Source organism: Siniperca chuatsi, linkage group LG4, assembly GCF_020085105.1.
Source record: "Siniperca chuatsi isolate FFG_IHB_CAS linkage group LG4, ASM2008510v1, whole genome shotgun sequence".
Classification (NCBI taxonomy): Eukaryota; Metazoa; Chordata; class Actinopteri; order Centrarchiformes; family Sinipercidae; genus Siniperca; species Siniperca chuatsi.
The window spans coordinates 27,036,594-27,049,137 of record NC_058045.1 but is presented as its reverse complement, the minus strand read 5'-3'; the positions used below and the strand labels follow the sequence as shown (position 1 = coordinate 27,049,137).

The window sequence follows — 12,544 nt, the reverse complement described above, 5'->3', positions numbered from 1 at the left end:
GAGCTACCGCTGCCCCCCATTCATGCTCCCCAAGGGATAAACCCTTTAATTTAATGAACTTACCCCATGAACTTTCCTTTAGGGCCATCCTCGGGACAAATTCTTTTAGCCCTACTACTGGCAGGTTTTTTAGAAAAGCAAAATAGCAAAAAAGCAATATGTAGCTTGCTTTTAGACTTTTAGCCACTGTTGTACCAACTCATGATACTGCTTTGTGACACAAGTGTGCTCAGCCATGTTAAAAATGAATCATTACCTTGCTTACTTGCTTCCTCTATCCTCTTCTTCTCCTCCTCATACTCTGGGTCTTCCTCCTCATTGGCTGACTGATAGACCGTCTCTGCATCGCTGTCATCATTGTGCTCGTAACTGTGTAAGCAGTCCTTGAGGCTGACCAGCTCCAACTGAGCGTGCTCATCGACCACCAGAGTGTATTTAACAGAGTCATAATTTAACCCTGCTATACCTTCACTCTTTGGTACACTATGAGCAGCTGCACAATCTCCCTGAGTGACAGAATTGGTGCCATCCACCTTAGTATTATTGTCATCTTTTCCTTCCCCTGCGTTCACCTCTGACTTGGTACAATCCATCTCTGTTTTTTCATTACCTGGAAGGCAGTGTGTTGGACCATTCTGGACGTTCACGCAGACAGTTGGATCTCCCTCCCCCTCTTCTTCGCTGATGTCAGGGTTGGGTCGGTGGGATAGAGAGGGATGCAGGGGTCCTGGTGGGAGGCCCTCTGTGTCTGAGCTGAGGGACATTCTGTTTGACCCCCCCTCGCTGCTGGACTGGGAAAGGACAGGGGGGTTGTCCTGGGTCCTATCATGATTTTGGCCTAAGAACACAAAATATGGACAGTGGGTAGACATAATGAGTAACCGAATAATTGAGCTTGCAGCAGTTCAGGAATAAAATGTGGACAAAGGTATTGTGAACCCCTTCACATATATTACATACCTTAAACGTCTTAACATATATGATTAGATTAGATGTAACTTCCCTGGAAAATGTATTTTGTAACATGACAGATATTTAAAAGAGAAAACTAGCATTCAGCAGAACACAAGAAATTTTACAGCACTACTCAGGGTCTTTATTTTGCCCTTAAGCAAGGCACTCCTCAGGTTCCCTTACAGGTACTTGATTTTCAGTTGTCATAAATTGGGGTGGTAATCGCAGTTGGACTTTTTTTCAGGCTAATGCAGATACTAATATTATGTCCGCTTCCAAAGAGTCTGTCTGTCTGTGTCCATGTGACCATCAGATCTTTAAAGCTGCACCAATACATTTTTTTTTTTATATTAATAATGGATCAAACAACTATGTGTATAAATAAAGGGGTCTCTAGTATTCCGTCCTTGTTAGGGTGTAAATGTCCCTGAAACAGTTCTTAATTGGAAAACACATTGACGTGCATCAAGTGCTGCCCATAGCACCAATAGGAAGTGCCATGCTGCAGCGCGCACAACTGTCTCTGCTCATCCATTGATCTACACCATAGACTGTATATGTTTATATTATATATTCAATTCAATTTTCTTTATATAGCGCCATTTCATAGCAGAAGTTATCTCATTGCACTTTTCCTATAGAGCAGGTCTAGACCGTACTCTTAATAATATTATTTACAGAGACCCTACAAATCCCACCACGAGCAAGCATTTGGCGACAGTGGCAAGAAAAAACTTCCTTTTAACAGGCAGAAACCTTGGACAGAACCAGACACAATGGGGGGCGGCCATCCGCCGCTGCCGTGTTAGGTTTGGGTTTTATATACAGTCCAAGACGTGAGGAAAGATCTCTAAAGACATCTATAAAGTCGAGCTGCCACCGGAGCCGGGATGTACAAGCAGGGAGCGAGTGGAGTTTGTTTATTTATTTAATTGTAAAATAGTTAACACTGCAGTGAAAAGCAAGCAACAGACTAGTAAATAACGTCTGTAGTTGGGTCAACATTATATTGAAATACAAAACAGATTTTTCTCTGGCAGAAAGGTCACTGTCCGGCACCCAGCCGCCACCGGTGTGGGGGTTGTAGATAGAAAATAATAAATAATAGGGGCGACTGTTTTGACACGCGCCATTCCGTGGTGGTGTGTTTTGACCTTTAGACCATAAGACACGATACCAAATACGCTACTTTTTAAATTTATTTTATGGGTCACATAGCTTCTTCATAATTTCCTAGAAACAAACTCAAACTGTAATTTCAGAGGAAGGCTTCTGACTAATATCAGGGTAAATGAAGACAGTATTCAATTGGTATACTTCCAATTAGTAAATTCCAATGAATTGCTAGTGTAATCTAGAGAGTGTTGTAGTCAGTACACAGCAGGTCAACTGAAAATGCAAAAATTTAAAGTAAAATTAGTTTTTTCCATGTTGAGCAAGCGTACAATTCAACAAATATGTTGAATACAGTTTCCAGTTATAAATTCATATTTACATGGGTTTACATGGATCACTGTTGGCTTTTTCTGTTTTAGTTTTTAGCAGTTATTTCAATAAAATTCATTTCATAATCTACAACTGCATTATTTCACTGTTCTGTATTAACAATGCAAATAAAGAGTTGTTACTTAGGGACTGTGAAAAAAATGGTTGGGGTGGGGGGGGCTTAACCTTATGATTCACTTGACACATTTTTAAGTGCTTGTTACTAGAAACTACCCTCTGTTCGGCAAAAATAAAAGTTACAAAACCCACCACCCTATGCTCCAAAGTTGGGTTCATTACCTTGGTCTTGGGTCTTGTCCTGGTTTCTTGGTGCTATAGGCGTGCGTGGGACCACCATGGCTGTCAGATAAACTTCCTGGCTAGACAGTATGTTATTTGGCTTGAGTCCCCCTCCTCTGTTAACCCCTTTAGCACCTACTTTTCCTTTCCCATCAGCCCCTCGGCTTTTTAGTCCATTTGCTTCTCTTGGCCTCTGATGTCCATTCCTCTCCTTCTCCTTCCCCTTGGACTCTTCACACAGTCTTCCTCCTCTTCTATCTTCCTTCCCTGCTGTCACTCCATCCTTTCCTCTGAGGTCCCCCAGGCTCCTCTCTCTCATCGCTGTCGCTCCTCTTCCTCCCCCTCTTCCTCCTCCTACTCGTCCTCTCCTTTGATTCCTCAATGTACTGGAGGACTGTGTGTGCGTGACCCCGGACACCTGTCTTTCCCACGGTCGAGCACGTATGTCTGCGGTGGTGGCAGCAGCCTGAGTGTTGGCTCCACTGGTTGTGGGTGGTTTTAGGACCGGGCGTCGCATGCTGTGTCGGACTTTGTCCTCCGCTTTTGGCGCCAGTGGTGTAAGATCCCCTTAACACACACACACACACACGAAAACAAACAAAAGTATGAGATTATGTATTGGGCAACCACATGTATATAGAGGGATTATCAGAGTAGCCAACAGTAAGCAGTTTATCCTGGATAAGATTTACAGGAACAGAGGGAAAATCCACACAATGAATTTCAAATATTTCAAGAACATTTTCACTTCATTCTTGAGGATCTGTTGTCACTGTTATGTGTTTCCCCCCCTACACTTTTTCATTCCAAACCATGCATTTAACTATGCTTGCCTGTAATGATCAACCATTTATGAGAAAAACTGATTTATAATTTAATTAACTTTATTGCTTTTAGCCTTAATTGATGGTTTCCCCAGCAAATCCTGTTCTCTGTATTTCACAGACCTGTCTCAGACAGTGCAGGTCCTGCTGGTGCTGGTTTTGGTTTTGTTTCTTCTTCCCTCACTAATTCATTAATTCCTGTTAGGATCACTGAAAGGCAGTGTGCAATACCAAAATCTACTCGCAGTCCACACAGAAACAATCTCATTACAATTAAAACCACTTCTTCCATCCCCACTGTTGAATCAGCTCAATTCTGTTTACTCAATGTAAGGTCCTTTGCCAGTAAGTCTTTCATCTGCCAGGATTTTATCATGACCAATAATATTAACTTTTTTATCATCACAGACTTTAATTGTTCCCCAGTCTCGCTTGGTTGCTTCTCCACCTTTGAGAGTCTTAGTTTTATTTTAAAGAACAAACTGCCCATGTTATGGGTTTTAATCTACCGACTCCCTAAACTAACTTCCGATTTTATTCAGGAATTTTAAGACCTTTTTATCAGTCATTATGCTACTTGAGCTCTTATTCTTGGTGATTTTAATATCCATGTTTGCTGCCCTACTTCCTCCTAGTTTACTTCTGATTTTATCAATCTTTTAGATTCTTTTTAATTTGACTCAATATCTGAAGCAGCCCAGCCACGACAAGGACACACACTTGACCTTGTGTTCTCCAGTGGTTTCTGTGCAGATGATGTGAACTTGATTGATTTTGCAGTCTCTGATCACAATGCAGTGCTCTTCCAGGTTCCACTCCTCTCTCCTGACCCCAAACCCACCAGACTGATTTGCTTCCACCCCCTGAATTCCCTCTCTGTTCCTCACGTCTGTCAAGCTTTTACTGCCTCTAGCCCATTTTTTAATACCAGTGAACAACATGGCCTCTCCGCAGAGGAGGTTGTTAGTGCTTTTAACAGCTCTTTATTCTGTAGCTCCAGTCAGATGTAAAAACTTAAAAAAAAAAAAGAAGTAAAAAGCTTCTTCTCTGTCATGATTAAATGAAGAATTGAGGAACTTAAAGAGACAATGCAGGAAGAGTGGGAGTGGAATTGGAAAAAGTTTAAACACAGTGCCTCCCTTGCTTCTCTAAAATATCTATGGTCCACTTATCAGTGTAAAATCAAAGAAGCAAGGAACACCTATTTTTCAGACCTGATCGCTAGACAGGCTCACAATCCCAGAATCCTTTTTAAAACTATAGATTCTGGCATTGGTCCCTCGCCTAGCCAGCCAGTTGAATCCACTCCAGAGAGATTAATTACTTTTATAATAAAATAGTGGAGATTCTGCAGCACTTTAACACTGAACTCAGCTTGATGTTGACTCCTGCCCACCTTCAACATTAACCCACTTCAATAAAACTATCTCTGTCAACCCTTGAACACACTGTTGGACTTTTAAAATCATCCACCTGCCCTTCAGACTGCATTCCCACTTGGTTTTTAAAAGCTGTATTTCAAACAGTTGGTCCAGATATTTTAGCTATTATTAACTGCTCTCTGTCTGCTGGCACTTTCCCCTCCACTTTTAAACATGCCACTGTTCATCCCCTTTTAAATAAGCCCTCTCTAGATCCCTCTGTTTTAAATAATTTTAGACCCATCTCCAAGCTGCCATTTTTAATTGACATTTTCAACTGATTTCTTTTATGAAAAACAATCAAATCTTCTGGTTTCTGCTCCCTACTAATTCTCCTTGACCTCAGCTCAGCCTTTGACACAGTGGACCATGATATCTTAATTAACTGTCTGAAGACCCATGTTGGGATCAGTGTGGCTCTGGATTGGTTAACCTCCTTTCTGTTGAACAGGTCCTTCTCTGTAATGCCTGGAGATGCCTCCTCCTCTCGTCCACCTTTATTTTGTGGGGTCTCCCAAGGATCTATTTTGGGCCCCCTCATGTTTACCATATACATGCTACCTCTGGGGCAAATCATGTGTAGACATGACACTGATTTCCATTGCTAAGTGGATGACACCCAATTGTATGTCCTGATAAAGCCTGGTACCATGGATGTATCCTGTATTATGTCCTGCCTCACCGAGATAAAAAAATTGGATGTCCAAAAATTTCCGGCAATTGAATCACTCCCAGTCAGAGGTAATTATAATTATCCCCTGTGGTCCCACCAGCACCATTAATAATCTCTCCTCTAGTCTGGGTGCCTTATCTAATAATGTTCAAAAAGAAGCCCGCAACCTAGGTGATATTTTTGATTCTGAATTGTGCTTTGATGCTCAGGTGACTAAAGTGGTGCAGTCCTGCTTTGCTCAACTGAGACAGGTAACCAAGATCAGGTCATTCCTTTCCTCTGCAGATTTGCCCGAACCTAACCAAACAACAACCGTCACCTGAAATGTTTCTCAGCTAGCTTTACTTTTCTCTTCCTTTTTAAGTCTAACCGGACGTTGCATATTTATTATTGTTAACTTTACAATGTTGAAAACGTGATGCTGCCACAGTGGACCAACGTGTGTATTACACGCCAGGTTGCAGCAGCAGACCGGCGGCAAGTGATTAAGCAGAGTATCTCGGTTCTGGTACGGTAAACAGTACAGCAAAACTGGGAACGCTTGAGACGGTTACTTCCGCGGCAATGTTTAGACACAAAACGCATACAGTATGGTAGTGTGTGTGTGCATCAAACTCCAACACAGACAGCAGAGGACAGATCAGCGCGCCCGTAAATGACACCAAAACGCTGTAAAGACTCAAAGTATAGTTTGTTATTACATGACTATTGTGGTACAGACATTTACCCACTAGTGTGGCGGATAGCCTTCCGAGATTTACTTGCAAAACGGAAAATCTACCCGTATTTGGCGTTTGGTGGGTGTTAATTTTGGACCCTGCATGTAATTCATTCCATTAAGCCTAAACTGAGACCGTCTCATTTATTTACAGAACATGACAGGATTTCTAGTACTGCAATACTGCAATGTGCCAACATGAGTTAAGATGAGAGTTATTATTTTTTTTGTCATTAAGTGAAAGTGATGAAATGAGACTACCATATTTATTGCTGGTGTTTGTCCATGATACTGTTTAAACATTGTGCATAATTTTGCTGGTTGAATGTAGTGCTGTTTAGGTTGTGCATAATGCTGTTGCATGTGATTAATGCTGTTTAAGGTGAGAGCAATGCTGTTGTAGCGTAGTAACAAGTTAAAAAAAACACACACTCTAATAGCTCATATGTATTTATTTACCTGTTTCGTTCTAATGTTTATCTCCATGTAAAACAATGCATTTCTATGAAATTGTGCTGTGCAATTTATCTGGAACTAGAATAGCTATGTGCATTGCACTGTGGTTCGTGTATATGCATGTCACTGATCAGGGTCTCCCATGCAAAGTTTGCAGGGGGCCTTGCACCCCTCCTGCAACAACTCTACTTACTTACTAGCTAACATCTTCTTAGCTAGTAAGCTAGCAAAACATTTTGGTAAAAAAATGCATTGTGGAGGAAGTCATCTCTATGAACGTCTTTATTTGTAGAATTTCTATATTGTGAGGGTCATGGTTTTCTTGTGTCTTATTCTCAAATGATTAATGGTAACAGAGCTTTGTCACTGTTTCTGTGTAAATGTGCCTTTAAATAAAATACAACCCCACTATCTTTACTTTTCTGAGTGATTAACTGAATTTGAAGCAGAGAGATGAAATTGGTATCCATGGTAATTTTGTTATTTCGAACTAATTGTCTATTTCTTATTTTCTTTTTTTGTTGTTTTGTTTTTTCAGACTCATTTAGTGTCCATACCTGTAATGTGTGGGGAGGAAGAGCGGGAGTCCTTCCAGCTGTCCTTCTTGCCAAAAGAGTTGTTGTTGATGGAGTCCTGGATAGAGTTAATGAGACAGAGCAGCAGTGTAAGAGCAAAAATCAACACATGATTTGGTTATCGCACACACACACACACACACACACACACACACACACACACACACACACACCTCATTTTGAAATACAATCAATACCTCAATACCGAATATTTAATGTTGAAATTTAAATGCCAAGTGCCAAGTTCCCAATATTCAAAATCTATGTTAAAATTAATAATGAAATAGAATGATAAACTGGCACATTTAATGATAATTAAAAACTTTATAAGTAGTTTCTTTTTAATTGACTTCTTGGAAATTGACTTAACCACTTAATTGTTTGAATGCGTCAACAAAGTAGTCATTTTAAATTAACCACCTCTTTGCAGAGGTACAAAACAGTCTCCATAGATCAACATATAAATATCTGAAAGTTTGCAAATGAAACACCAATGTTGATTAAAAAAAATAGCACAGTTGATAAAAGCATGCAATGGTTTGATCATGAACAGCCTTGGTAAATAATATTGGATTTGTTCATTTGTCACTAAAACAGTATTTTGTGTTCACACACACACAAAAGAAAAAAAACACAAATAAACTCACTGGGGAAAAAATAAAAATAAATAAAATAAAGGGAATCAAAACCTATTAATACTAATATTAGTATTCTGCCATGTTGTTAACAGAGTAGGTATTAATATTAGCCTGTCCAGCCTTGACGTCATGGGAACCACGCAGAGTGCTGACTCACTTACTGACATCCCATCATGCATCTGCTTTCCCTGTTGCACACCCTATTCTGTTACTGTGGTTACTCAGTATGTGTGTGAGAGAGGGAGAACCAAAGTATCTCTTTCTGTGTAAAGCACATACCTCCCTCTGATGACATCTTTCTTCAGCCTGATGTTACGGCAACAGTCTGTGGTGATTTCAATGTGCCGACAGAAATCTAATAGTTTTATTATTAACAATAGTCTCCACGCCATCTATCATTTTCTGTCTGATACACAGAAATAGCTGTGTAAGAATGCAGTTGAAGGAGTTTGAAGCGAAAAGATTGGCCTGTTGGTTAATTTACCTGTTAAAACTACTAAAGCAAAGTTTCCAAACCTTTTCTGGCCCTTAAAAACGTGTTTTCGTCCAAAACGTCTCATTACATCAGCAGATAGAGTTGTTGAGTTCTCTTGTTATTTTAGCAGGGCATCCACTGAGTTACCACCTTCTTAGGTAGACCATCGTGAAGTATTAATTTTCTGTGTCAGAGACGTGGTGATTCAAATCTGTGGTCCTTTTAGAGTTAGTGGTATTGTTCAGTGATGTGAGATGAGATCAGTAACAGGGTAGGCACTGCGTCATGAAAGCCCGATTAAACCTAATGAGATGTTTTCTTTCAGAAAGGGAAGATGTTACAGGTCTTAGATGGCACATTAGTGCCATCTGTTGGAATCTATGTAGTACTGCATTACCTGCTGTATAGTATTGCAAGTGGGTTGTACCCTGCATGTAAGTTGTTCTTGTGTTTGATCTTTCCTGGTGAACGCATCAATTATGGCATTGTAAAACTTGTCAGGCCTTCAGTTTACTTAGTCTCTGGCTCTCAATTAACAGAATAGCAAGGGCCAAAAGCAGTACTTGCCCAGTCCGATTCCGACAATATGTCTATCTGTTTCAAGGTAGAAAAGGTTCGCTCCACCGAGGCTGGGGAGTGTTGGCCTCGCCTAGCCTTACCACGTGTGAGAGGACAAAAGACAGGCCTACCTGGAAAGGCCAAAGTCTTCACTAAGAGACTTGACTGAGAAACAAAGAACAGACAGTAGAAAGGCGTCAAGCTGACATGATCGTTAATTCACACCTAGATGTAATATTGAGACGAAATCTCGCTTGAAGCCAACGCGAGATCTCAGTCGAATCTAAACACTGGATTCCCATTGGACGGGATGCGCATGAAATCCAGGCGCACGGCTATAACGACACCAATTCTATAAAGCCTGGCACCCCACACTGTCCGTTGTCATTTCCCACTGTGACCACATTACGACAGGAGGTCTCCTCCCCTGTAAATACGTTACTACAGGGAGGCACATGAACATTAACTCCCTAGGAAAAGTCTTAGCTCACTGGACGAGAAACAGACTGCGTTGTGTTTGCTGAAACACTTTTTTGGATCGTTATTCTCCACATAACGATCTTTGCCTACAGAAGGAAGACACGGATTCACTGTTTTCTTCACGGAGAGAAACACGCCGAAGAGCTTCTCTTCCTCCCCCCTGAAGTCGACTGCTGCTTTCCTTTGCTGCCCCTCAAAGGAACAGTTTCACCATTGGGCCTACCGACAGTGTGGACTCGGCTTCGTCAGCGTCCGAACCTGAGAGAAACTCCACCGGACAACTTCAAAATAATGCATCAAATTGATCCATCAATCGCTGGCCAAGCTCTCTTTATCTTGATGACAAATACTGTAGAGCTCGTCCTCCCGTTTTGGCTCTGTCCCTTTGCTTGAGATTCGCGGGCCTGCCCGCCATTTGGCTTTGTGCGTGACAACTACCCGTGTGGCTGCCACCTTCCTTGCACCCCCCTCTCTATTGCCCCACACACACACATCCACACACACAGATACAGCTTTATATGCGTGCTGATTGTTGTATGCTTATTGTGACTAGACGATAGCGGTTGTTGGCTGAAGTTATTGATTGTTAATCAGTGCTAAGGTTAAATAAATGCTTTTGTATCTCTTAAAGAGCAGTTGCCTGTGGTTATTGTGTGTACATGTTGTGATAATAGCTGGTTGCGACTGTCAGTGCTCGGACCTCACCCTTCATTGTCCATTATTAATGTAAGATAATACTTTAATTATCAACGTTTTTAGGTGGACAGCCACCTTTGAGACTGTTTTTCATGTTTGATCATTGATCCCTGATTCCAGAGTGGTGCCCCGTTATTATTAATCTATATTAATCATTTTGATAATATTAATTTTATTAATATTCAATATCTTTGATATTTTTGCTAATAACCAGACCTGCCCTACCTGAATACCAACAGGAGGCTGGTATTGTCAGGACCAGCTGCAGCAACTTTGTTGTTGCTTTGTTGAAACGGTTTCTTCCAAGTCATGCTCATTCAAAAAGGCAAGAAGCTGTGTGGGCGATTTGACCCTTACTGCTTGAGAGCCATACAATCACACAAGATTCGTTTTCAACTTGATGAAATCAAAATACTTAGTATATTTAGGCAGCTTCTCAAATTTGCTATCATCAACGTAGTGTGACATCTCAAACATTTTGTCATCTACCGTCCAATGAAATCGAGGTTAGCAAAGCTATCGACAAACCTGGTCTTCATCTGAACGTTGATGTTGTCCAGAATACTGTAGAAGATGCAAACTTGTTCTGTTTTGATCATCTGCCCATCTTGTGTCTCGCGGTGAGCATGCTCCATCTCTATCACATTTCTCTTCAAAATGAGCATAAAAATCGTCAAAATCTTGTCGCTTGCTATCCAAAACTTTCATTGTGTCTGATGCGATCACAGCAGAATGCCATGTCCATTGTTTTAGACTGAAGGATGCTAAAGAGAGCATTGGTTTTGTTGAAGATCCCATCAAAGGCCTTGAGAAGAAAACATGTGCATAACAGTGAGTATAGGTATCTTCAGGCACTTTTTCTTTAATCTTTGCCTGCACTCCATTCAGCTCTGAGGCCATGACAGACGCTCCATCGTATGTTTGTGCCACCAGTTTATTACAGCAACTGTATTTCCCTAATGTGCTAAAAACATACTCCGAAATCACACTAGCTCTCCGGTCGTTGCTAACATCATTGAATCCGAGAAACGTTTCTTTCACTCCACTTCTGCATACATAACGCAAAACTACAGAGATTTTGGCTCTATTAGTCACATAAGTTGACTCGTACACCTCCACAGCAACGAAATGGGCAGCATTGATTTCACTCTTAATGTCACTTAGGACCACGTCCACCACTGAGTATATCAGATCATTCTGTATTCTGTTTGAAGTTCCAGAAAATACAGTTGATATACATAAATGTCTAGCCAGTTTCTTGTCTTTCTCAGCCATGGCATCCAGCAGTTCAATGTACTTACCCCGATTACAAGAGCTAGCACTTTCATCATTGCCACGAAATGCTAGCTCCTGCTTAGCAAAGTAGCAGGTCGCATTCATAAGGTCTTTTAGTACTTCTGTTTTCTTTAACCTTTTCGTTGTAATAGGTGACGTTCAGCCTTCTTTGCTCATCAAGTGCAAGGTCAATCCAAGACTTACCGAAGGTTTTCAGCATTATCTGACTATGTATGTGTGCTGACGATTTTTCATGCTTAGCCAAAGCTGTGGGCAGGTTGTTCAGATTGAATGTTCAAGGCTCCCGAGCCGAAACGTCATGATTCCGAAAACAGTGTCCAGATGACTACGACTGAAACCTTTTCTACGATAGTGTTGAATTGAGGAACTGAACTCATTTAAGACTGTCCAAGAAAAATGATTGATGCATTGGTTGTTGATTTAGTTTACACTTTGTTGTAGTGCACGACCTAAGAACCCCAAATGCAGAACACAACGGAGTAGAACTGGGTTTGGTTAGTAACAGTCTTTATTATTGCGGTAATAATAACTGCGGTAGTCTGGCGTAGCTCCCTGTAGACTCAGAGGACGTGGCCGGTCCGGTCGTGGATGAAGCGGTGACGTTCAGGATGGAGACAGGGGAAGCAGGCTCTGGACTGGCTTGTGTAGTGGGATGTGCTGAACCGACCAGGCAGCTGATCTGTGGGGTGGAGCAGGTTGCACTCAAGAGGCAGCAGGTTCGAGAGGTGAGGTCGACAGAGCAGGCAAGGCAGCTGGCTGGTGTAGCATGGCGGTTGGTTTAGGAAACAGTCTTGCAGAGAACCGAGGGGAGACTGTGGCTGAGATCACCGGCAGAGAATAGCTCTGTGACAGAAATAGACAAAGTTGCAATGAGGCAAAAACTAGAGCGTACTAATCACTTAACTTGGTCAAGGTTGGAGCCGTAACGGAGGTATCGTACAAGTGTATGGAGATGATCTGGCACTGGTAGTGTGGTAGAGCCTGGTAGCTATGCT

At 41.5% G+C, this 12,544-nt stretch overlaps 1 protein-coding gene across 2 annotated transcripts in view; it reads right to left on the bottom strand.

Moving 5' to 3' along the window:
- LOC122874471 (C-Jun-amino-terminal kinase-interacting protein 1-like) overlaps nt 1–12,544 on the bottom strand; it is a 36,206-nt gene that overhangs the window by 11,412 nt on the left and 12,250 nt on the right. The window contains exons 2-4 of one of the 2 annotated variants that reach the window (XM_044192368.1): nt 7,389–7,464; nt 2,740–3,306; nt 611–838 (exon numbers count right to left, since the gene is read on the bottom strand). In XM_044192368.1, the coding sequence (XP_044048303.1) occupies nt 611–838; nt 2,740–3,306; nt 7,389–7,464 (871 nt within the window). Of the gene's footprint in view, nt 1–256; nt 839–2,739; nt 3,307–7,388; nt 7,465–12,544 lie in introns of both variants that reach the window. The other variant, XM_044192367.1, reaches the window with a different exon arrangement.